The sequence below is a fragment of the Pseudorasbora parva genome, chromosome 8 (genome assembly GCF_024679245.1).
Source record: "Pseudorasbora parva isolate DD20220531a chromosome 8, ASM2467924v1, whole genome shotgun sequence".
Taxonomy (NCBI): Eukaryota; Metazoa; Chordata; class Actinopteri; order Cypriniformes; family Gobionidae; genus Pseudorasbora; species Pseudorasbora parva.
The window spans coordinates 47,782,941-47,809,377 of record NC_090179.1 but is presented as its reverse complement, the minus strand read 5'-3'; the positions used below and the strand labels follow the sequence as shown (position 1 = coordinate 47,809,377).

The 26,437-nt window shown below is 43.1% G+C and overlaps 2 protein-coding genes and 1 long non-coding RNA gene across 3 annotated transcripts in view; all 3 read left to right on the top strand.

Moving 5' to 3' along the window:
- LOC137084572 (ribonuclease inhibitor-like) overlaps window positions 1-26,437 on the top strand; it is a 184,109-nt gene that overhangs the window by 52,092 nt on the left and 105,580 nt on the right. The window lies entirely within an intron of this gene.
- The window catches only part of LOC137084933 (uncharacterized), a 113,884-nt gene that overhangs the window by 32,448 nt on the left and 54,999 nt on the right, over window positions 1-26,437 (top strand). The window lies entirely within an intron of this gene.
- LOC137085249 (NLR family CARD domain-containing protein 3-like) overlaps window positions 1-26,437 on the top strand; it is a 57,372-nt gene that overhangs the window by 18,177 nt on the left and 12,758 nt on the right. Inside the window, exon 6 of the mRNA XM_067451805.1 lies at window positions 17,562-17,882. Within this exon, the coding sequence (XP_067307906.1) occupies window positions 17,562-17,882 (321 nt within the window). The remainder of the gene's footprint in view (window positions 1-17,561; window positions 17,883-26,437) is intronic.

The following is a 26,437-nucleotide window of genomic DNA, read 5'->3' as shown; positions in this document are numbered from 1 at the left end:
AAGTCTCAGTTAATTAGCACTGTACAGTTTTTTTTTTTTTTTTTTACTATTTATTTAATTATTATTTATTATTTATTTAATACATTTTATTAAATCTACAACAGTATTGTGAAAATACCTTAAATGCTAAATACAATGAACATTTCTGCACAGTAGACCTTAGTAGATAAAAATCTTAAAGGGATCCCCTGGTGTTGAGACTTGTATGGCTTAATATAACATAAACAATGTCTCTTACTGAATTATGTAGTAGAAAACCCATGAAAGATCTACGTTATTTAAAAAAACGATTTTTATATTTGGACCATGGGCGGTGCCATTTTGTGTTTGCGTTCTAGGTTGATGACGTAGAATGGTTGCACTCCTCAATCAGCTGGCGTTACCCGTAGCTATTTTTACCACAACGCAACTCGAAAATTGCTTCAGAGTTAAACAAAACCAATGAATTGCTTTGTAATTGTACTTAAAACACACTCAAACACACGTGCACACAAACTCACCTACACAAGTCACAAACAGATCGGCGGGCGCGCACACACACCTGACAGACTGCTCTCTCATTCGAGGTGTTATGGGCTGCTCTCGTCAGTCTCCACGACAGGGGCTGAATCCGAAATCGACCCCTATACCCTGAAATAGGGCATTATTTGAAGGGACGGCCATTTGTAGTGTTGTCCGACACCATAGTGGACATGTTTGAGTGCAGTCATTCAGTCTCACGTTCACCGCAATAACGAGTGTACAGCCGATTTACAAACAGCTGTCCGATTTCACGCACTCGTCTTCATTCACTCCTTCAAGTTGTATTAGTGAACAAAAGTAGCGAAAGTAATTTGTGTCTTAAAAGTGAAAGATTGAGGTTAATTCACTGAGCTTGTGCTCAAACTTTAATGCACAAACCAATCCCATGCATCATCACCAAAACATCCTGCCTCTCTTCCTCACGTCCCCTATCCCATCATCCTACCTAGATATTTCCCTCTGCTGGTCATATTAGGCATTACAGTTAATCTACTGCATATCAACAGTCTATCTATGATATCAACACAGGGAATAGTGAATAAGGGTTATGTATCCATGCACGCATTGCATGTGTGTGTGTGTGTGTGTGTGTGTGTGTGTGTGTGTGTGTGTGTGTGTGTGTTCGCGCCGATCTGTTGGGGTGTGTGTGACTCTGTGAGAGAGAGAGAGTTTGTGTGCACATGTGTGTTTGAGTGTGTTTTAAGTACAATTACAAAGCAATTCATTGGTTTTGTTTAACTCTGAAACAATTTTCGAGTTGCGTTGTGGTAAAAATAGCTACGGGTAGCACCAGCTGATTGAGGAGTTCAACCATTCTACGTCATCAACCTAGAACGCAAACAAAATGGCGCCGCCCATGGCCCAGATATAAAATCGTTTTTTTAAATAACGTAGATCTTTCATGGGTTTTCTACTACATAATTCAGTAAGAGACATCGTTTATGTTATATTAAGCCATACAAGTCTCAACACCAGGGGATCCCTTTAAAAAGATAAAAATCATGCAATTCAGGATTCTAAGATACACAAAACTCATTAGACCTTAGACCTTACATTAACAAAACCACAAATATTTTAAAAACATGTATTATCAGTGTTCAGAGAAATTTCACTGACATTTTGGTATTTAGACTACATTTATGAAACTGCACTAACAATATGAAACATTAAAATAATTTTAAATATTATGTTAATATTTGCTAAAGTGCAAAGATGTCAACACAACATAAAATGCAAGTAACAGGAGAGGGCGACTTTAAATATTCAGTGTAAATTTACTTTAATTTTTGTAAAACATGTAAGGGATCCCGCTTATACCATGGTTATTTGCCAAGTTAAAAACAAGTTAAAGCTGTAACTTTCAAATCAATTCTCAATAAGGGATTACTGCTTTACGAGCGCATAAGAAACATTAACTTTACTGATCAGGACAAATTATGTTTCATATGTTCGTACAGTTTACTTTACTAGAATAGTAGCATAAGCAGTTAGGTAACGTTAGATCGTAAGTTTCATTGACTTTGTGTATGTGGAAGAGAAACAGATTCAATTTATTAAATGTCTTTTGGAAGTTTAATAAACACAGACTAAAAATAAAAGTACAATTCCCACAGAAAGTACATATTAAATATGCATAAAGAGAGTAGAAATATAGATAGTAAACGAAAAGAATATGGTACATAAACGAAAAGAATGAATAGACCAGAGAGAGAGAGAGAACGAGAGAGAGAACGAGAGAGAGAACGAGAGAGAGAGAGAGAGTCCACTTCAGTTCGTTACACAGAGCCCTCACGGAGTTAGTGTCTAGTGTTAGTGTCGAGAATTTTGTCTAACACTTGATGACTGCTCTGTCAAGCCCTCGTCGTCAGTGAGGAACCTGGGTGTGCTCTTTGATACCAATCTTTCATTTGGAAGCCACGTTTCTAGCATCTGTAAAACCGCATTTTATCATCTTAAAAATATATCTAAATTACGGCACATGCTTTCAATGCAAAATGCTGAACAGTTAGTACATGCGTTCATGAGCTCAAGGCTAGATTATTGTAATGCTCTACTGGGTGGTTGCCCTGCTCGCTAAATAAACAAACTCCAGCTAGTCCAAAATGCAGCAGCTAGAGTTCTTACTAGAACCAGGAAGTATGATCATATTAGTCCAGTTCTGTCAACACTGCACTGGCTCCCTATTAAACATCGCATACATTTTAAAATCTTGCTTATTACTTACAAAGCACTAAATGGTTTAGCTCCCCGGTACTTAAGCGAGCTCTTAACGCATTATACTCCATCACGTCGATTGCGGTCTCAAAACTCTGGCCAGTTGATAATACCTAGAATATCTAAATCAACTGCAGGCGGTCGATCCTTTTTCCTATTTAGCTCCTAAACTGTGGAATAGTCTTCCTAGCATTGTTCGGGAAGCAGACACACTCTGTCAGTTTAAATCTAGACTAAAAACACATCTCTTTACTATGGCATACACATAGAACATTTTTTACTTTCATTATTCAATTCAATTGACTGATTGTTAGGCTGCATTAACTAGGTCAGCCGGAACCGGGAACACTTCCCATAACACCTGATGTACTCGTTACATCATAAAAAGAGTGGCATCTACGCTAATGTTAGTCTCTCTGTTTATCCCGAGGTTTATCCCGGATCTGGGCCCTGTCCGGATCGGATGGTGGACCTGCCTGGACATGATCAGCTCATCCTGGAGTGTCTGCTGAACCGTGTCAAATGGTGTCTCCTCCGAATTTGCCTCACTGGCACGACATGCTCAAAACCCGTCTCCGGCGCAATAATTCCGATCTTTCATGTATTCATACTCTTGTGTAATCGACGCACCATCCCATCATTTATTTCCAAATAAATCTGTCTCTTCCGTTATACCCTGAAATTTTGAATATTCCAATCTAATATGATTTCTGACCTGTAAGGTTGCCAGAATAATAATCTTACACGGTGTGTTAATAGGCCAGAGGAGAACTGGCACCCCGACTGAGTCTGGTTTCTCTAAGGTTTATTTTTCTCCATCACGCCCTGATGGAGTTTTGGTTCCTTGCCACTGTCGCCTTTGGCTTGGCTTGCTCAGTTGGGGACACTAAAAATATGATTAAAGTTATTCAACTTATTATACAAATAAAATGTATGAATTAGGTCTTATTTAATTCTATAAACTTAAATACTGATCTGCCAACATTGTTGCTATATGATAAATTAAACTAAGCTGATAACATCACTGTTTTCTCCAGTACGACTGTACAGCCAAATCTAATTTTGCCGCAATATTACCCTGTTTGACACTGTGAAGCTGCTTTGACACAATCGTGATTGTAAAAGCGCTATATAAATAAAGTTGATTGATTGATTGAGTTAACTTGTCCCAAACGGGAAATAACACGACCCTTTTAACAGCAGTTTGGATTTTAGAAATAAGAATACTTGCTTTGGTTTTGGCTTCTCGTGTGTGTGCGTGTATTCTGAGTTCAAATGTCCTGCGTGTCCGGCGGTTCTTTCCGAAGTCGGTGTGAAGCGGAGGGTCTCTGGAAGTGGGCTGAGTTCTCCTCTCTGAAGAATGCCCTCGGGGGGGCTGGAAAGTTGGTGGCCGATGGCCCTGGCGTTTGATGCGATGCAAAAGCGGAAGAGTGAGGGTCACATTGGCATTTGTAGACCAGGTCGAGTGACGCCCATTTCCTAGATGGTCCAATCGATCAGAGAGTTTTCGGCGCGAAACAAAGTTCTTTGTTCAGTCCCTTATTTCTTGGTTCTTTCCGATGTTAATATGTTTAATGCATTTTTCTTTCCAACGCTGGTAATTTTGTAATAATGCATGTTCTGTAAATTCTTTTACAAGATTCGGTACGATCACATTTTTCTGATTACGAGGATACCAGGGATCATAAGTCTGAGATCTGGGACTACACAAATAGAGGCTTTCCACTGTCTGGTGGTCTACACAGCTTGAGTTATTCATATAATTTCTCCTAATTATTTCAGACACATATAAAAACGCTTTAAGCAGAAAAGCATTCATTTAATACATTTTTGGGGTGACTTTTAATCATACATTCCTTTGATACTTGGTGGACCCTGTGTGTGTGTGTGTGTGTGTGTGTGTGTGTGTGTGTGTGTGTGTGTGTGTGAGGTGTCGGGTATCGTGCAGGCAATAAAAGTCACTACGGGGCCTGCTTGATGTCTCCCAAGGGAGATCAAAGGGTGGTCTCCAGACATCGTGGTGCCTTTGTCCGGCCATTAATCGTATTCACATGATCTGATAAGCACCTCAGGAGAAGCGAGAGGCATCGGGCTGTTTGCCAGATGCACAGACGGGCATTGTGGCTACAGCCATCGGAATGTTTTTATATGAACAAATTATCACATTTATTAGAGAGAGAGAGAGAGAGAGAGAGAGAGAGAGAGAGAGAGAGAGACGTTCACGATCTCTTCTTGTCAGTCTGAAGATCCCCTCATTGCTTAAGCATAGCGAACATAACTTAATGATTATTTAATGGATTTATTAAAATTATTTATGAATGACAAGGCAATCTTTATTTGAACGAATCATCATTATGTAGCCCAGTGTGAAATAAACCCCCCCGTCTTTAACCACATAGGCTACTAAAGACACATTAGCCTACATTTAATGCATTAAATTCAGTAATAGGCTAATAAAATATAAAAAAATAAAACAGTTGGAAGTTTCGTTTTTGGTGATTGTTTTCGTGAAATTAGACATGGAGTTTTTCAGGTTTATTAGGCTTGGAGGTAAAATGTTTCGCTTGCTTGTTGAGGTTCTAGATCTCAGATGTCAGTATGCCGTAGAGCTAATGTCAGTATGCCGTAGGGCTAATGTCAGAATGCCGTAGGGCTAATGTCAGAATGCCGTAGAGCTAATGTCAGTATGCCGTAGGGCTAATGTCAGAATGCCGTAGGGCTAATGTCAGAATGCCGTAGGGCTAATGTCAGTATGTCGTAGGGCTAATGTCAGTATGCCGTAGGGCTAATGTCAGCATGCCGTAGGGCTAATGTCAGAATGCCGTAGGGCTAATGTCAGTATGTCGTAGGGCTAATGTCAGTATGCCGTAGGGCTAATGTCAGAATGCCGTAGGGCTAATGTCAGAATGCCGTAGGGCTAATGTCAGCATGCCGTAGGGCTAATGTCAGCATGCCGTAGGGGCAATGTCAGCATGCCGTAGGGCTAATGTCAGCATGCCGTAGGGCTAATGTCAGAATGCCGTAGGGCTAATGTCAGCATGCCGTAGGGCTAATGTCAGAATGCCGTAGGGCTAATGTCAGTATGTCGTAGGGCTAATGTCAGTATGCCGTAGGGCTAATGTCAGAATGCCGTAGGGCTAATGTCAGAATGCCGTAGGGCTAATGTCAGCATGCCGTAGGGCTAATGTCAGCATGCCGTAGGGGCAATGTCAGCATGCCGTAGGGCTAATGTCAGCATGCCGTAGGGCTAATGTCAGCATGCCGTAGGGCTAATGTCAGAATGCCGTAGGGCTAATGTCAGCATGCCGTAGGGCTAATGTCAGCATGCCGTTGGGCTAATGTCAGCATGCCGTTGGGCTAATGTCAGCATGCCGTTGGGCTAATGTCAGCATGCCGTTGGGCTAATGTCAGCATGCCGTTGGGCTAATGTCAGCATGCCGTAGGGCTAATGTCAGCATGCCGTAGGGGCAATGTCAGCATGCCGTAGGGCTAATGTCAGCATGCAGTAGGGCTAATGTCAGCATGCCGTTGGGCTAATGTCAGCATGGCATAGGGCTAATGTCAGCATGCCGTAGGGCTAATGTCAGCATGCCGTAGGGCTAATGTCAGCATGCCGTGGGGCTAATGTCAGCATGCCGTAGGGCTAATGTCAGCATGGCATAGGGCTAATGTCAGCATGCCGTAGGGCTAATGTCAGCATGCCGTAGGGCTAATGTCAGCATGCCGTAGGGCTAATGTCAGTATGCCGTAGGGCTAATGTCAGTATGCCGTAGGGCTGATGTCAGCATGCCGTAGGGCTAATGTCAGTATGCCGTAGGGCTAATGTCAGTATGCCGTAGGGCTAATGTCAGCATGCCGTAGGGCTAATGTCAGCATGCCGTAGGGCTGATGTCAGTATGCCGTAGGGCTGATGTCAGTATGCCGTAGGGCTAATGTCAGCATGCCGTAGGGCTAATGTCAGTATGCCGTAGGGCTAATGTCAGTATGCCGTAGGGCTAATGTCAGTATGCCGTAGGGCTAATGTCAGCATGCCGTAGGGCTAATGTCAGCATGCCGTAGGGCTAATGTCAGTATGCCGTAGGGCTAATGTCAGTATGCCGTAGGGCTGATGTCAGCATGCCGTAGGGCTAATGTCAGTATGCCGTAGGGCTGATGTCAGCATGCCGTGGGGCTAATGTCAGTATGCCGTAGGGCTAATGTCAGTATGCCGTAGGGCTGATGTCAGCATGCCGTAGGGCTACGGTCAGCATGTCACGCAAAAATAAAGTTTTACAGTAACGGACGCGACTGTTAATGCCTTATTTGTAGTCGTAATGACCCGATTTATTTTGTGTTTTTCCTAGAATGGGTGACGTAGGCTATTACAAAACATTCAGTGGTACATGCCAATCAAATACAGACGTGACACAAATAACATGTTTAAAAAATATATTACTGACTTTAATGCGTTTTATTGACATCTAAAATACAACACAATTAGGCTATTTATTTAGGATTTTGTGTCACGTCAGTATAGGTGTTCGAGTCTGTCAGTGTATGCGTCACGACCATCATAGACTGTAAAAAACGCACGACACACGGCGACATGTTCCGCAACTCGGTGTCATGTCAGTGTCAGTCACGATAATGTCAGTGACATGACAATGAAGACCGCATGTGCCACGGATGTGCCAATACACGCATCATAGATACATTATCTGCGCATAGTGACGTGCCATTGGCTTCTGTGTGTCACCTCATGTCTCATGTCACTTAATGTTGCCATAGATATGGAAACATATCTGTCATAACATCATAACATATCGTTACTATGGTTACCAGTGTTTATAGTGGCGGATTAATTTCGAACTGTAATCAAACTGACTGGATCTACCTGTGCATTAAACGGTTTTACTGCACACCTTCCAGCCAATCAGAATCGAGTATTAAAATAGACCATGGTATAATTACAAATATTTGAGCATGCCAAAGAGGACAATGAATGCACCATAGACCGTAAAAAAATATGGACGACGAGACATCATCCGTTTCCGCTTGGACGATTTGAAGCTTTCAGGCGGCCTGCACGGCGCGGACATCTTGGGACCGAGTCTGCGCAGTAGAGCAGGAAGTACAGTCACGATATCAAAAGCCCGCCCACACTCTCACAGATGCAGAACAATTCATTATGTTGGTGTGAAATAAACAGTTACGGAAATGTAGAAATTAAAGCTAAAGCTCCAATCTGCTCCCAAAAATCCCCCAAAAAAGTCTGTTAGTGCCTCAGTGACTTCACTCAGAGAAGACGTCGATCTCAGCTGTCAATCATGACGGCACATCGGAGACGGATCTTGAAGTGGAACTGTTGCTGCTCACCACTTCAAGAATTCCCATTTTCATTCCAACTTTGTGATGCTCCAACGCCTCTGAACTCTGTAAAATAGATAATAATAATAAATAAATAATAATAAATACAGAACAATACAGAACATCTTCATTCCCCATGTTCTCGCTATATTATCTGAAGACTATAATATGTTTTATTTGTCTGTGGTACAATCCGAAAGAGACTCGAATCTGGATCGGCATGAGGGTGTGTAATTAATGACATCATTTTCATTTTGTGGTGAACTAACCCTGTATTGTCACAACCCTACTGGTCAGCTTACAAGGAAGGAATTTGATCAAGGAAGCTCAAGCATGCTTACTCGAAATATTAGAACCAACAAGCTTCTCGCATACCTACTGTCTCATACATTTAACACAATCACAATATAGTTTGATAAAGTTATTTAGTTCAATAAATAGTAAATGAGATATTAGTATCGGGCTAAATTAGTTTATGAAAGGCTAAAGGCGTGAACACTGTTATTCTGAAAAATACAATGTTATGTAGGCTATGGAAAATATTGTAGCGCACAGACTCTTCATTGTGAAATTGCCGTTTGTTTTGCACCGGCAGTGATGGGGTTAACAAAGTAAGTTCGGTGGGTCGGCGGGACAGTCTTCATCTTCAATCTGATTAAAATTCAGAAATAGAGCTTCCCTTGTCTGTCATTTTTCAGACATTACAATATACTATGTCCTCCTCGAGTAAAACATTCGGAGAGTCGTTCATTCGTTTAACCTGCTAGTGTAATGGCCGCAGTAGTGTAACATTAATGCCCATGTTTTATGGTTTTATGCTGAAACATTGAGACCTGCACTCGGTTTAACGTAAACAAGACTTAATAAATACATATTTCAGTACTCACCATAACATAAATGAAGAACAATCAGTTTGGAAATGATGTCTGAACTTCTGTGGTCGTACTTCAGCGTCTCCTCACTCTCCCGCACACATTTGAATCCGCGTTGGATCCAGCGGTGTCTCTCAGGTGGATGCACATGTCTGGTTTGCGCATGCGTTTTTTTCTCCGCAAGGCTTGTTCGGCAAACACAGATATTTCACTTTTACTTGATGAATTGATTAAACACAATTTAATATGTTCAGTTAATCTATTTTTTTTATTTTACCTTTACACCATAAGCTAAAATTACCCCAATGCAACTTTTTGTTCGAGGATAATTATTTGAAAGCAATTTGTTGAGTCAATATTTAATTGTCAGTTTCCACAATTCTTCAATAATTAGTTTTTTACAGTGAAGGGCGGCACGGTTCACCAAACCCACGGTTCGGTTCGTATCACGGTTTTAGGCTCACGGTTTTCAGTTCTGTATGGTTCTTTTGTTGTTTTTTCTTTTAATCGTTAACACTCCAGAAATTTACTTCATCATATGATATTATCCACAATTTAGGATACAGTATTAAAAAAATGGTTATATCATGTAATCATGCAGAAACTGAACTTGACTTGACCATCTCTGAGGAAAGCTAGGTGAGATTTTAGGTGAGACAGCAAGAGAGAAGACATCGATGATATGCTTTTCATTTATTTGGTCAAAAAGGAGAATGTTTATTGCTATCTCTACAGGAACGTATGAGCCTTTAGCACACACAGATTGAACTGAAGAATTAACTTGCATTTATCAAACGGCCAACTTCAGTGTAGCTTTAAGCCTTGTTTAAACTCCACACGAGACCCCATTTCGCTTGGCGGTGTGCACGGCAAATTTTGTAACTGCGTGCGGCTCCGCAACCGAAGAAGCTCGAGTTCCAGGCGAATCTGGCCGAGCATGACGTCTCATCACGCCGGAACCCAGTCTGCGTGTTTAGTATACACACATCCGGCAAAAACACTGAAGTAAAGCAGCACCACCATTACTGCGTGCCTTGCTGCTGAGTTTTGGCCACTGCCTGACATCATATACCCAATGTTCCCTTTCACCAGACATTTCATTTCATGAGCAGGATCCGCTTTCATTGAAATGTCACTAGAGGGCGCCGGCAAGTGTCACACTGTCACTTCACAGGCACACAGTAATGGCGGCAGGCAAGATGGCGGCGCCCATAGAGTTCACGGCGGATTTGTGTATAAACACCTTCCCAAACGGATGAGGCCTGACCATTATTCACCTCTGATATTAATTATTATTTTTATTATCATCATTAATAATTCACTTATTTTTTATCTTTTTATGTTCAAACAGTGACAGAGTAAACACAGGAGATGAAGTTCTTCAGAAGCTGCTGCCTGTGGTTACAGCAACTAGATACGCTGCGTAAGTAACACTGAGAACAATAGTGTGTGTGTGTGTGTGTGTGTGTGTGTGTGTGTGTGTGGTTACAGCAACTAGATCAGCTGCGTAAGTAACACTGAGAACAATTATCTGTGTGTGTGTGTGTGTGTGTGTGTGTGTGTGTGTGTGTGTGTGTAGCTCTACTGTGCTGTAATATTGTGTGTGTGTGTGTGTGTGTGTGTGTGTGTAGCTCTACTGTGCTGTAATATTGTGTGTGTGTGTGTGTGTGTGTGTGTGTGGTTACAGCAACTAGATCAGCTGCGTAAGTAACACTGAGAACAATTATCTGTGTGTGTGTGTGTGTGTGTGTGTGTGTGTGTGTGTAATGAATATGCTTGATCAGCTCTCAAAGTTAAGCTCTGAGAGAGAGAGAGAGAGAGAGAGAGAGAGAGTTTCATCACAATTTATGGGATTCTTTGTTTTTTGTTTTACATTCCCCTTTTTCACACAAAATTAAACACAAAAAAATAATTCATCTTCAACAACTGTACACAAAGCATCACAAATACACCATTTCAAATCAAAAGTAGAAAGGTCACACATAGCCTTGTAATATCTAAAATCAATCCGAATTCTTGCTTTAAGTAAAGACTAAAAAATATCAACAACATCATCATTGCTTCTTTGTTCACTTTTACTCTTTCTACTCATGTAGATCGCCATTTTAGCTTGCCCAAGAATAAAATTCAATAATTGAAAGATAACACACTTTTTTTGTACATATTTAAAACCAAAAATGAAAGTTTCAGGATAAAAACATACATTAAATTTGGTACACAATTCCTTCACCACTTCAATCAACGGATCAAGTCTGGAACACTGCATAAAAGCATGAAAAACAGTCTCTTTTTGAGGACAAAATGGACAACCCGCATTATTATCAGAATCCAAAGTTGACACAAAAGAATTCACCGCAATAACACCGTGAAGGATTCTCCACTGCAAATCCCCTGTTCTTTTTGATAATGGTGGCTTGTACAACACTCTCCACTCAGGTCTTACATCATCACCTACTTTTAAAACAGAACGCCAAGGGGTATCAACTCTCTTATCAAGTGTCTTTTTATTGAGAATGAGCACACACCTTTTATACAAATCCTTCCCCACACATGAAAAAAAAAATCAATAGACGAAAACTTTTGTTGAAAGAAAAAGCCTGAATACTCTTCAAACTTTGGTTGAATTATTAAACAAGGAAAAGGATCTTCGTAATCAGGGATATTTGTCCCTAAAAAAGTCCTCTAACATCATTTTTTCTTTATCCGTAAACACTTCTTTCAACTTAGTCAGATATCTAGTCACAAAACGAACAGATCTGATTCCCAATTTTTCCTTTACAGCTTCCACATTCTTAAAATGAGGCCCAGCTATACACAGTAACTGATTTAAAGTACAAACTCCTGAGTTTTTTAATAGATTACTGAATCCTGGTAAAAAAATTGACTCGGTAAGATCCAGTCTTGCCTTAAAGATCAAAGGTTCATTAAGCAGCCAAAAAATGGAATGACAATTTTCATTCCTCTGAACATGAAAAAAACTCCAAATCTTGAAAACATGCTGATAAAAAGATGACAACTTTGAAAGATCCAGGCACTTAGGGTCCATTAAAAATAAAGGTTTATCCAGTCCAAGGTTTCCCACAGTCCTAAATAAAGCACAACCAATCGCCCTCCAGCTTACATTTATAGGTCCATCAAGAGGTCTTTGTAAGAAAAGCAGCCGAAAAGCTGCAATTCTGCTCTGGATATGAACCAGTCCTTGTCTCCCTTCTTCCTTGGGTAAATATAAAATACTCTAAGGAATCCAATGGAGCTTGTCCCAAAAAAAGTCAACAAACACTGCTTGAATCTCAGCTATCAACTTCACAGGAGGATCGATACAAACCAATTTATGCCATTAAAGTGAAGCCACCAAATTATTTACAATAAGTGTTCTTCCCCTATAAGACAAGTTTGGTAGAATCCATCTCCATTTGTCTAAACCACCTTTAACTTTTTACAAAACCCCATCCCAATTATTTTGTACAACATCATCATCTCCCCAAAAAAACTCCAAGATATTTCAAACCCCACTTATTCCAACACAAACCTTCAGGAAGAATTGGTCTCCCTTCATTCCAGTCCCCTAATAAAAAGCTTCACTTTTTTTCCAACTTATTTTTGCAGAAGACCATTTTCCAAAGTCTTCTATCAGTCTAGATAAAACATGTATGTCATTTTGTTTATTAATCATTACTATAAGATCATCGGCATAAGCTGATAAGCAAACATTAACATCACAAGATGGTATCCTAACACCATCTATATTCTTCCTGATTGCTTGTAGAAGTGGTTCAATAGCAATAGAATATAACATTCCTGATAATGAGCATCCTTGCCTAATATCTCTATTGACCTTGAATGGAGAGGATAAGCCACCATTTATCTTAACAAAACTCTTAATGGCCCTCATTTATCAAAAGTGCGTACACCAAATTTCCAGCGCACACCTTGCGTACACCCAAACCCACGGTGACTTTGAGATTTATCAATATGGACGTTGGCGTACGGCACGCTCAAATCCTACGCCAGCTCAGGAGGTGGTGTACGCACGTTTGAGTTAGTGCGAAAATGTGCAGAAAAACAATTCCTAACACCACAAAACGCACTGACAAGATATGCTATATTATGACCCACTGTTAAAAACCACAACAACATTCAGTGTTTATTTTTGTGCAACATGAACATCAATGTTTAATTTGTGTGACTTTACCAAAGCGTTTGATTTGTAGGCATATGTATTCCTCCAGTCGCGAGCCTGTGCGCTTTATCTGACGTTTCAGGCCCGCCTGGCCCGGCAGCTGCGCACGGACTGGAACTAAAATAATTCAGACTGACAAAATAATAAAAATGACCTTCTTCTTTTAAATAATAATGTAATCAATAAAAACGACATTCTTCTTCTAAATAACAAGCGTCATTAAGAATAATAAGAATAAGAATAATAAGAATACAAATAATAATAAGAAGAATCTTACAAATTGTCATGTAATTATTAATGTGAATGAATGGTACTCCACATCACATCATCATCACTGTCGTACACCCCAATACATGTAACGTGATACGAAATTAAATGCTAATTGTTTCAAAACGTGCTGTAAAATAATGCATTGTGATGGTAATTTATCATCCAAACAGCTTTAAACTGCTGGAGTGCGCTTCTCAACCCCCACACTATTAACAGTACTCGTTATTTGGGTCCATATTTTGTTTTTGTGAGCGCCTTTATTCCCACTCTTTATACTCTTAAATAAAACAATTTCGTTTTTTTTCCCACTTCCCTGGTGATGGTCTCGATGGGCGCGTCTCAATCATCTCACGAGTTCAGTAGTCAGGGCACTGATCAGGGAGTCAGCCCATTGACTTATGTCCTAATCAGTGCCCTGACTAGTGGACTAGTGAGATGATTGAGCGCGCCCGATCTCCACGTCGGAGAAGTTTCGCTTCTTTGCCGTCTTCCATGTGTCCATGGCGTAAAATAAGGGCGTGCGGGAGGCGGAGACTTGAATATATAGGGGCCTGTTATTCTAATGACGATCGTTTTCAGCCGCGGCATTTATCAAGGGCAGGTATTGCGTACACCTGGACTGCAGAGGTGCGCACAGCTTCATAAATCAGGCGGTGAGAGGAGTGTAAGCATAATCTTACGCCAACATATACACCAGTTTCTATCCAAGATTGATAAATGAGGGCCAATGTCACTATAAAGAATTTTCAATCATGTTTAAAAACTTCCCCTTAAAACCAAAAGCTTTTAAAACATTCCATAAATAAGCATGCTCCACCCGATCAAACGCTTTCTCTTGGTCTAAAGACAACAAACCACAATTGATATTAAATAATTTGGAAACCTGTATAATATCTCTAATTAAAGAAATATTGCCAAAGATTGACCTGCTATGTATGCAATAAGATTGATCTAGATGGATCACCTGTCCCATTACCTTAGTCAATCTGTTAGCCAAAGTTTTAGAAAGTAATTTGTAATCACTGCACAGAAGGGATACCGGCCTCCAGTTCTTAATCTCAGTGAGATCACCTTTTTTCGGAAGAAGAGTAACCACTGCCCTTTGGCAGCTCAACGGCAACCCACCCTTTAGCAAGCTCTCATTGAACACCTCCAGCAGGTCACACCCTATCTCCGACCAAAACCCTTTCAGAAAATCCACTGGAAGCCCATCCACACCAGGAGCCTTTCCAGACTCCATGTCTTGGAGTGCTTTATGGAGCTCTCATAGAGTTAGGCTACAATCCAGTTCTACATTGGACTCTTCTGAGATCTTTGGTAGATCATCTAAAAAAGGAGATTTTTCCCCCCCTTCCGGCTTAATTTCACTTCTGTACAGGGACTGATAAAACCGAATTGCTACCTCACGAATCTGTCTGGGATTAGATAACAAAGTACCATCCTCAGAACGCAGAGCATGAATTAAACGTTTCTGCCCGTTCTTCTCATGACCAAAGAAATACTTGGATGATGCATCCATCTGATCAATATTTAAAAAATGAGCACAAACTAATGCCCCTTGTGCTTTATGCTCTAACAGCTCCTTAAGTTCATTTTTTTTTTCTAAAAAAGGTTTCCCTAAAATTACTATAATTTGAGGTTTGAGAATTTTTTTGTAACTCCGTCAATTGTTTCTCAAGCATTTCTAAAGAACGATTCAATTCTTTTGACATGTTGAGTGTATTGTTGTGTGAACTGTCTTATCTGCACCTTGCCGTAATCCCACCATTGTTGTATTGATTTAAAAGTAGATTTCTTATCCTTAAAACCCTTCCAATTTTTTTTTAAAAGATTCAATAAATAATTTAGAATTTAAAAGACTCGTATTAAAATGCCAATATGCACTTTTAGATTTCACTGAACTTAGAATACATTTACAGCTGACCATATGATGATCAGTAAAAGACAGAGGTGTGATAAAACATTTGTTAAACACATTCAAATGATGTTTAAAAACATAAAATCTGTCTAACCTAGCCAATGACATATAATTATCACGTACATGAGCCCATGTATATTGTTTTTCATTACCATTCATAACTCTCCAAATGTCACATAAATCATACTTCTCAATAAGGTGAATTAAGCGTTCTGAAACCCTGAAATTTCATATTGAATACTGATCTGCCAACATTGTCGCTATATGATAAATTAAAATAATCTGATAACATCACTGTTTTCTCCAGTACGACTGTACAGCCAAATCTAATTTTGCCGCAATATTATCCTGTTTGACACTGTGAAGCTGCTTTGACACAATCGTGATTGTAAAAGCGCTATATAAATAAAGTTGATTGATTTGATTGATTGATTGATTGATTGATTGATTGATTGATTGATTGATTGATTGATTGATTGATTGTTTACGTGAAACCATATGGGGTTCAACATGATTCCTGTCTATATCAAACTCAGTACAATTAAAGTCACCACCCAAAAATAAACAAAGAGTATCTAAAAACAGTAACCTCTCTCTATAGGTGCAGTTGGAGTATACACACAGATAAAAACAAACACAAAATGTTCATACACAGCTCTGACTTTTAACATTTTACCTCTCACAATTTCCTCCACATCATATGAAATTGGTTTAAAATTCTTACTAAATAAAATGGCAACTCCCTCACTCACATTTGAATAATGACTTAACACAGAAACTCCACTAAATCCCTTCATCCAATCAACCACATTATCTTCACTACTATGAGTTTCTTGTAGAAAAGCTATGTTTTTCTGTTCAATTTCTTCAAAAATCTGTGCTCTTTTTCTAGAATTATTTGCACCATTAACATTCATAGACGCAATATGTACCTCACTCATGGTGAAAAAAATGTCAAAGAAAATTCCTCTCTTCTTAATTTTATACACCATCATTATTAAGGGTGCTATTTATATTCCTCACAATTTTCTTCAATCTATACACTTCTTTGTTGGTAAAGGAGTCACTAGCCATCCAACGTTTTGCTTTGTCAACAAATTGTTTCAAGTCCGGAAAATATTCTTGCATTTTTACACCCCTTTTATTTTTTGTTGACCTGAGGAACAATTTAATGTCCTCAAGAACATAACTGCACCCTGCACCTCTGGGCGCAATTGGATAGACCTAAAACCAATCAGAGCGATGAAGGAGATGACGATTGCAGAGTGGAGAAACATCTGAGACAGCACTTCTTTTGAGTTGTATTTGTGATTTAGAGGAAGATGTTCCAATGGCTTCTGACGACTTTTGCTGATGTTGTAAAAGAAATATGATAATAGCTGATAATAGTGTCCATCACCAATCCATCAACATTTTTGCAAAATTTGGAAGCCCTAATATCATCTCAGACCGACTGAAACATCTCGGATTGACGGTCAGACAGAAAACATCATCTCTGACCGCATTTGCCCCCACTGTAAGGCATTTGTATTGCGATTAGAACGCGATTTGCAATATTTTGAAAGTAAAATAATATTGATGAGTCTTTGGAAAGTTGTGTCTCGCGCGTGTGGCAAGGGGGGCGTGGTTCAGCGAGGTCGGCAGCGGGAGAGAGAGCCGCGGGACAAGCGGTAAGTGAGTGGGTTGGAAGCAGATTAATAACACCTGTCTCTCGTTCCAGTAATGAGCGCGGAGAGGGTATAAAACATCGGTGGAACCGGAGATCGAGGAGAGAGAGAGATCGGACGGTTGATGCCAAACCCCCACAGAGACTGAGTAACCGGAAGCCGGAAGTGCCGACCCGGAAGTGATCGTGTGATCGTGTTTATGTGAATCCACACCTTAGTGTGTGTTTTGAGTTATTGAGAAAATAAAGAGAATAGCATCAACCGTCCAGCCGACCCCCGTGTCCTCTTCCTTCCTCATTATATCGAACTTTGTTACAGTGGTGCCGAAACCCGGGAAGGAAGTAGGACCGCGCCGCCGCCATGACAACACCAACGCCCTCCGCCTCGCCGTTTGCGGACATCATCACCTCTCTCGCGGCCCTCCACCAGGAACAACACCAGTCCATGCTGGACCTGCGGGCGGACCAGGAGCACCGCTTCGAGGCCATCGTCCGCGGCCAGCAAGAGGACCGCGAGAGGTTCCGGAGCTGGATAGACCGGGAGGTTCGCACCGAAGCCGCCGGGCTCGCCAGCGCACCGGTCCACGTGCCCCTACACAAGATGGGGCCACAGGACGATCCCGAGGCCTTCATCGACCTCTTTCAGAAGGCAGCGGAGGCCTGCGGGTGGCCCCGGGCACAGTGGCCGGTGCGCCTCATACCACTGCTCACTGGAGAAGCCCAGGCGGCCGCCCAACAACTGCCGGTGGCGAACCTCCTGGATTATGAAGACCTGAAGAGGGCCATCATCCAGCGGGTCGGCCGGACCCCCGAGCAGCATCGTCAGCGGTTCCGCTCGCTGGAGTGGGGTGAGGCCGGCCGATCCTTCGCGATGGCCCAACAGCTCCGGGACGCGTGCCGCAAATGGCTATTGGCCGGTGGAAGCGACGTGGACCACATCGTCCATCTGGTGGTACTGGAGCAGTTTATCGCTCGGCTACCCAAGAAGACCGCCGAGTGGGTCCAGTGCCACCGGCCCACGTCACTGACGACGGCCATCAACCTGGCGGAGGACCATCTGGTGGCGTGCCCGGGGGTCGGCGAGCCCCTACTAACCTCTCCCTCTCTCTCTCCCCCCTCTGTCTCTCCTTCTCGCCCTGTCCCTCTCCCTAGGTCCCGCCCTCCAGGGCCCCCTCGCATTCCCCCCAGAGGCCGGGGTGGAATGGGCCCAGGGCAGTACGGGAGTTCGAGGGCCCCGCCCAGGGGGGCGGGGCTGCTGGGGTCGGGCGGGGATAACGTTTCCGGTTCCACCCCCCCTCCGCGCTCATATTCCAACCCACTCCCCGCCGCAGGGGCGGCGGGCAGGCCTGGGCTGGCCTGCTGGCGGTGCGGCGACCCGGACCATTTTGTGGACCGATGTCCGATGATGGACATCGGGACAATGATCCGGGTCCCGGACTTCCAGCGGACCACCCCTGATCAAGCAGGAGAGTACCAAATTCCTGTGAGTATCAAGGGGGGTACATATCAGGCCTTGGTGGATTCAGGATGTAACCAAACCTCGATCCATCAAAGCCTGATGCAGCCTGGGGCATTGGATACAAGCCGCATGGTTAAGGTGCGGTGTGTGCACGGGGATGTGGTGGAATATCCGATTGTCCCAGTCACGATACAGTTTAGGGGAGAAAATCATAGTGTTGAGGTGGCGGTTAGTCCCCACCTCCGGCATCCGCTAATTCTGGGGACGAATTGGCCCGCCTTTCCGGCGTTATTGGGGTCGTTATGCGCGGATGCCGCTTGGGAGAACAAGGCTAGGAACGGGGCGGTGCGTGTGCAGGTTGGCGAGACTGATACGGGGCCCTCGGGAACTGCTTCAGAGGAACCGAGCGGGGTCGAGAGACTGATTCTCTCGGACCGCGATGACTTCCCTCTGGAGCAGTCTCAAGACGAGACCCTAAAACATGCTTTCCAGCAGGTCCGCACTATCGACGGTCAGTCCCTTCAACCCGCATTGCCCGTCACGTATCCTTATTTTGCCATAATTAAGGACAGGTTGTATCGAGTGACCCAAGACGCTCAGACAAAAGTGGATACAACCCAGTTGTTAGTACCAAAGAGCCGCCGGGAAATGCTTTTCCAGGCGGCTCACTCTAACCCAATGGCGGGCCACCTGGGACAGGCGGCCACGCTGAATCCTTTAATGACCCGATTTTTTTGGCCAGGCATTCACGACAATGTGCGCAGGTGGTGCGCGTCTTGTCCTGAATGTCAGTTCGTGAATCCACTGGCCGCCCCAAAAGCGCCATTGCGCCCCCTTCCATTAATGCAGGTCCCCTTCGAGAGAATTGCGATGGACCTCATCGGGCCATTAGAGCGATCCGCACGCGGGGATCGTTTTGCGCTAGTTATCGTGGACTACGCAACACGATATCCGGAAGCAGTGGCTCTCCGCAACATCTCTGCGAAGAGTGTTCCGGAAGTGCCGACCCGGTAGTTCGCAGCCGGCCGTATCGCTTACCTGAACACAAGAAAAAAGTAGTTCAGGAAGAATTAGGGGCAATGCTCGATATGGGAGTAATAGAGGAGTCCAACAGTGACTGGGCGAGCCCGATCGTTTTGGTCCCTAAAACCGATGGCTCGGTCAGGTTCTGTGTCGACTACCGCAAGGTGAACGCAGTGTCGAAATTCGACGCGTATCCAATGCCGCGGGTTGACGAGTTGCTTGATCGGCTGGGCACGGCTCGATTTTATTCGACATTGGACTTAACGAAGGGCTATTGGCAGATCCCCTTGTCTCCATTGTCCAAAGAAAAGACAGCCTTCACCACGCCGTTTGGATTGCACCAATTCGTCACGCTTCCCTTCGGCTTGTTCGGGGCACCCGCTACCTTTCAGCGCCTCATGGACAGGATTTTGCGTCCCCATGCCGCATATGCTGCTGCCTACCTGGACGATATCGTGATTTACAGTCACGATTGGCAGCGGCATGTGCAGCATGTCAGGGCGGTCTTGAAGTCGCTGAGGGGAGCGGGGCTCACGGCCAATCCGAAGAAGTGTGCAATTGGGCGGGTGGAGGTAAGGTATCTGGGCTTCCACTTGGGTCATGGGCAGGTGCGTCCCCAAATTGATAAGACCGCCGCAATTGCAACCTGTCCGAGACCCAAGACCAAAAAGGAGGTAAGGCAGTTCTTGGGGCTGGCGGGATATTATAGACGGTTTATACCAAATTATTCGGACCTCACCAGCCCTCTGACTGACCTTACTAGAAAGGGGCTACCAGATACGGTCCAATGGACGGAGCCGTGCCAGCAGGCCTTCACCCGAGTTAAGGCTGCTCTATGTGGCGGGCCGCTTTTACACTCCCCTGACTTTTCTCTCCCTTTTCTGTTGCAGACTGGCGCGTCGGACAGGGGGCTGGGCGCAGTCCTGGCTCAGGAGGTGGAGGGGGGAGAGCGGCCGGTGCTGTACATTAGCCGTAAGCTCTCGAAGAGAGAGGCTAAGTACAGCACCATCGAAAAGGAGTGCCTTGCCATCAGGTGGGCCGTTCTCACCCTCCGCTACTACCTTCTGGGGCGGGAGTTCACCCTCTGTTCGGACCACGCTCCTCTCCAATGGCTCCACCGCATGAAGGATACCAACGCGCGGATCACCCGTTGGTATCTAGCTCTTCAGCCTTTTAAGTTCCAGGTGGTCCACAGGCCGGGTGCTCAGATGGCTGTGGCCGACTTCCTCTCCAGAAATGGGGGGGGGGGACGGTTGATGCTATTCTCTTTATTTTCTCAATAACTCAAAACACACACTAAGGTGTGGATTCACATAAACACGATCACACGATCACTTCCGGGTCGGCACTTCCGGCTTCCGGTTACTCAGTCTCTGTGGGGGTTTGGCATCAACCGTCCGATCTCTCTCTCTCTCCTCGATCTCCGGTTCCACCGATGTTTTATACCCTCTCCGCGCTCATTACTGGAACGAGAAACAGGTGTTATTAATCTGCTTCCAACCCACTCACTTACCGCTTGTCCCGCGGCTCTCTCTCCCGCTGCCGACCTCGCTAAACCACGCCCCCCTTGCCACATACCCCCACCGCCCGACTCAGGCCGGGGAGCCTATAGACTCTGCTCTGAAACGATCGTGGCACTGCCTCTTCTGCTCTGCTCCTGCGACGCCTCTGCGTGCGGTGTGAATGCTCTAATCTGTTAACATGGGCGCCGAAAAAAACACTGGCTGCTTACGCCCTGATAACGCGTGCAGTGTGAAACCGGCCTAACAGTTCAATAAACCATGGAGATGTGTACAAACTAGTAATGGGCAATATGAATAATATGCAGTATAAACAATACAAAATTAGCCTACGATAGAGATTTTACTTCTATTGCACTATTGCGATAATGTGTGTTGATGACGCAATCTACCCGTGAAACTTAGAGCCACGAGCTGCAACTGACTGCAGCGCATCATCAAAAATCATCATAATCAAACTAAATCATAAAGATTATTAATGTTAATAATAATATAGGGAGCCCACAACACCAAAAAACATTCAAACATATATTGTCCCTGTTTTTCAGTTAATAGATAATAACAAATTAGATTTTCAGTAGTATTTGGACCACTCGAATAGGAAATGTCCGCGGTTTCCACTTCAGGAATCTGGTCACTTTATTGTGTGTTATTCGTTTTGTATCCTTCTGTTATTTTATTCATCGTTAACAAACAAACCACATCCATCCACTTTTGAAAAGTTTGCTACGCCCCTGATTCTAGGCCAAATCTCCCATCTCTAGTTCAAACTCTGACTCACACACACTCACACACACTCTCTTACACACACATACACACACTGTCACACACCCACACACACACGCTCACTCACACACAAACGGGCGCGCGCACACACACAAACACACACACAAATGCACATACACAAATGCACATACACAGAAACTCAGACACACACACCACACACACACAATCACACACACTCACAAACTCTCTCGCGCGCGCACACACACACACACACACACACACACTCTCACTCACTCATGCACACACACACACACACACACACACACACACACACTGCTCCTAAACCTACCCATCACACACACACACACACTGCCCCTAAACCTACCCATCACACACACACACACATACACACACACACACACTGCCCCTAAACCTACCCATCACACATATTTTCTGGTTCTGCTCAGAATCCTGGCAGCAGCGTTCTGTATGAGCTGCAGCTGTCTAATGGTCTTTTTGGGAAGGCCGGTGAGAAGGCCATTACAATAGTCCACCCTACTGGTGATGAAAGTGTGAACCAGTTTCTCTAAGTCTTGCCTGGAGACAAAACATCTAATCCTTGCAATATTTTTCAGATGATAGTATGCTGATTTAGTTATTGCTTTGACATGACTACTGAAACTCAGGTCTGACTCCAAAATCACACCAAGATTCCTGACTTGATTTTTTTTTATCAGACCTTTATCCTCAAGATATGCGTTCACCTTGAGAATTTCATCTTTGTTTCCAGATGTAGTGATTTCAGTTTTGTCTTTGTTTAACTGAAGATAGTTTTGGCGCATCCAGTCGTTAACTTCATCCATGCATTTGCACAGGGAGTCAATGGGGCTGTAGTCATTAGGTGACAGTGCTAAGTAGAGCTGGGTGTCGTCAGCATAGCTGTGGTAAGCAATATTGTTCTTTTTCATTATTTGGCTCAGTGGCAGCATATACAGGTTAAACAGGAGAGGTGCTAGAATTGACCCTTGTGGGACTCCGCATGTCATGGACGTCCACTCAGACTTATGGTCTCCTATACTCACATAATAACCTCTCCCTTCTAAGTATGACCTGAACCATTTGAGGACCATCCCAGAAAGCCCGACCCAGTTTCCAGCCTGTCTAGAAGTATGTTGTGGTCAACAGTGTCGAATGCAGCACTGAGATCGAGTAGAACCAGAATTGATGTTTTGCCTGTATCAGTATTTAAGCGAATATCATTTATAATCTTTATGAGCGCTGTCTCTGTGCTGTGATGCGGTCGGAAACCAGATTGAAAGTTGTCAAAGAATCCGTTTGAGTTTAAGAATTTGTTTAGTTGATTGAAAACAACTTTTTCAATGATTTTGCCTATGAAGGGGAGATTTGAGATTGATCTGTAGTTGCTCAGTATGGAGTTATCTAGATTTCTCTTTTTCAGAAGAGGCTTAACTATTGCAGTTTTAAGGGCAGTTGGAAAAGTCCCATAGAGAAGTGAGGAGTTCACCACTTCAAGGAGATCTGCTTCCAAACAGTTAAACACACTTTTGAAAAAAGAAGTGGGGAGTGCGTCAAGGGTGCAGGTTGATGTTTTAAGATGCTGTACTGTGTCTTCTAAAATTTTACCGTCAATTGTTTCGAAATCAGACATAGTAATTTTCCGAGGGTTTGGTCTGATCTGACTGACCCCAGAGCAACTAGAGGATGTGCTGATCGCCTTTCTGATATTTTTGATTTTCTCTGAAAAGAAGGAAGCAAACTCACTGCATTTGCTGTCTGAGAGCATTTCTCTGGGAATGTGACTCGGGGGGTTTGTTAGTCTGTCTACAGAAGCAAAAAGAGTGCGCGTGTTGTTTATGTGTTTGTTTATAATATTTGAGAAGAAGGTCTGTCTAGCTTTGCCTAGTTCAACATTGAAAGCATGAAGGCTGTCTTTATAGATGTTATAATGGACTACAAGTTTTGTCTTCCGCCACTTTCGTTCAGATTTTCTGCATTGTCTTTTCATTATTTGAACTGCTGTTGAGTTTCTCCATGGTGCCTTTTGTATGCCACTCTTTTTCCTGACTTTCAGAGGGGCAATATCATCCATTACACTCTTAACTTTTGAGTTAAAGGAGTCAAGGAGAAAATCAACAGAGTCTGCAGATATGCTTGGTTTTAGAGATAAAGCCTTCATAAACAGCACATTAGTGTTCTCATTTAAGCATCTCTTTTTGACAGAGACAGATCTAGCTTCAATGGCAGGAGAGATTTATATGTCAAAGAAAATACAGAAATGATCAGACAGTGCCACATCCTTAATAACAATCGATAAAATGTTTAGACCCTTACTGATAAGTAAATCTAGAGTGTGTCCACGATTGTGTGTGGGTGCATTTACATGCTGTCAAATCAAAAGTGTTAAGAACAGTCATGAGCTCTTTTGTTGTACTGGATTCAATATTATCTATGTGAATGTTAAAATCCCCAGCAATAGCAAGACAGTCAAACTCTGAGGAAATTATTAATAACAGTTCTGTAAATTCCTCAATAAAGGCTGGAGAGTACTTTGGAGGCCTGTAAACAATGATAAGCAGGATGCGTGGAGAACCTTTTAACACAATACCCAGATATTCTAGAGACAAATATTCACCAAATGACACTTGCTTACATTGAAAGACATCTTTAAAAAGAGCAGCAACACCCCCACCTCTCCTAACTGCTCTGCAAACACTCATAAAAGTAAAGTTAGGAGAGGCTGCTTCATTGAGGACTGTTGCACTACAGTTTTCTTCTAGCCACGTTTCATTTAGAAGCAAAAAATCTAGGTTGTTAGTGGTTATTAAGTCGCTGACTAGGAATGATTTGTTCTTAAGTGAACAGATGTTTAAAAGTGCTAACTTAACAGTATTAATTTTTTCACACACATTAGTCTCAGTTTGACAGGTAACAGGCAGTAGATTATATTGGTTTGTTAAACGGCCTGACAAGGCCTTAGACTTTCTTTCACGTAACAGAACAGAGATAGAGAAAGAGGCAGACACACTGGGTTCCCACTTGTTTTGTAAACATTTCATAAAGTTACTGTTATCATAGCGGGGACCCAAAACACATCACTGAGAGCTGGAATCAGATGTTTTTGGTTTACCTACAACAGATGGAGGAGGGTGTGGGCCCTGGCGTTGTGACCGAAGAAATCTCACAGGAGGAGGGGGAGCTGGGCCCACAGGCTTTGGTGGTTGTGGGGCTCGACGATTTTTGGTCGATATTTGGGGGCTCATAGCAATTGAGTGTTATAGTCTGGTTCCAACAAAAATCAGTTCCTCCATTTTCTCTGAGAAGCCCAGATGCGGGGATGCTGGAGAGAGGAATGACATGTCTGGTGAGAGGGGCTGTTGCTCTGGTGTTATCGGAAGTTGAAGTATGTTGTCCTGGCTTTGCTGTCCATTTTCAAGAAAGTCATCTTTGGGTGCTGAATCTTGGAGCAGTTCTAATCCTTCACAGTCTGTCTGTAGTGAGCTCTGTGGGCAGGGCTCAGCTGGGAGTGTGTCCATGAGCAATTGTTGTGGCTGTGTGGAGTTCTCATTGTCCTTGTGGGATGTGTCAACCGAGCACTGCATGAAAAGTGGGATTTTCGTCCCCGTAAACGGCCGGAAATCTCCCTGATTTTCGACAATTAACGTCAGTTTACAGCCTGTGAACGTCGCGTTCGTCTGTGCCACATATTGACGGAAACGAACCATGACGTATGTGGAGCTTGCGGAGGCATGCTGGCGCCGGCGCTAATGGCTCTAATTAGCATATGAATAGCAGCTCTGGGCGGCGCCTTGCCGGAATGGCTTGAATTTCCTCACTCAGTATTGGTTGAAACTACTACATTGAAACAAGAAATATCCCTCGTGATTGGTTGGCAGATCTGTTACTATTGGTCAACCTGGGTAATAAATTAATAAATTTAAACCCCCAAATTATAATAATTTTACACACATATATATCAAATTATGATTTGCATATTATTTTTTAATTGTATATATTCATATTCATGTGATATGCTATTATGTTTTATATTCATGTCATTGTCATCCTATGGACTACGTTATTATAACCATCAAGGACATTCATTGATTGAGGAAAGGAAAATATGCCAGGGACGTGCAGTTTATTCAAAGAAAGAGCTTTATTAGAACAAACACAAACACACAACCAAATGCAAAACGTTTGAAATCTGCCCACACAACAATAGGAAGCTCACGAGAAGCCCAAAATCCTACAGCACCATGAAGTCTCTGTTTTCCGCTTCAGAGCTGTAGGTAACTAGCGCCATTCTGTCTGTTTTCAGTCCATTTTTCAGACGTCTGTCGTGCATTGCCCTGTTCTTTGGAATCGCCTCTAATCTTGATTGCAGCGTGGCACAGAGCTCGGCGAGCTCCTGGCTGGTCAAACAGTCCATCCAGACACCGCGCGAACGATGCCGTCTTCCTTATCAGACATCAGGTCTATGGTAGCGCATTTCCAAAGGCCCACCTCATCCTCAGCTAACACACTCTTTCTTGCTTGTAGCAGCTGTAAAAACAAACAATAAAGACAATCAGTATTGCGCGATGTACTGCGTAAAATGCACCTGAAAAATAGTCACACTGACCAAAAACGGATCTAATCTAATAAATCTTACCCTCTTTCTTCTCAATCGACTCCGAGCTGAACTCTTCACAGCTTCTGCT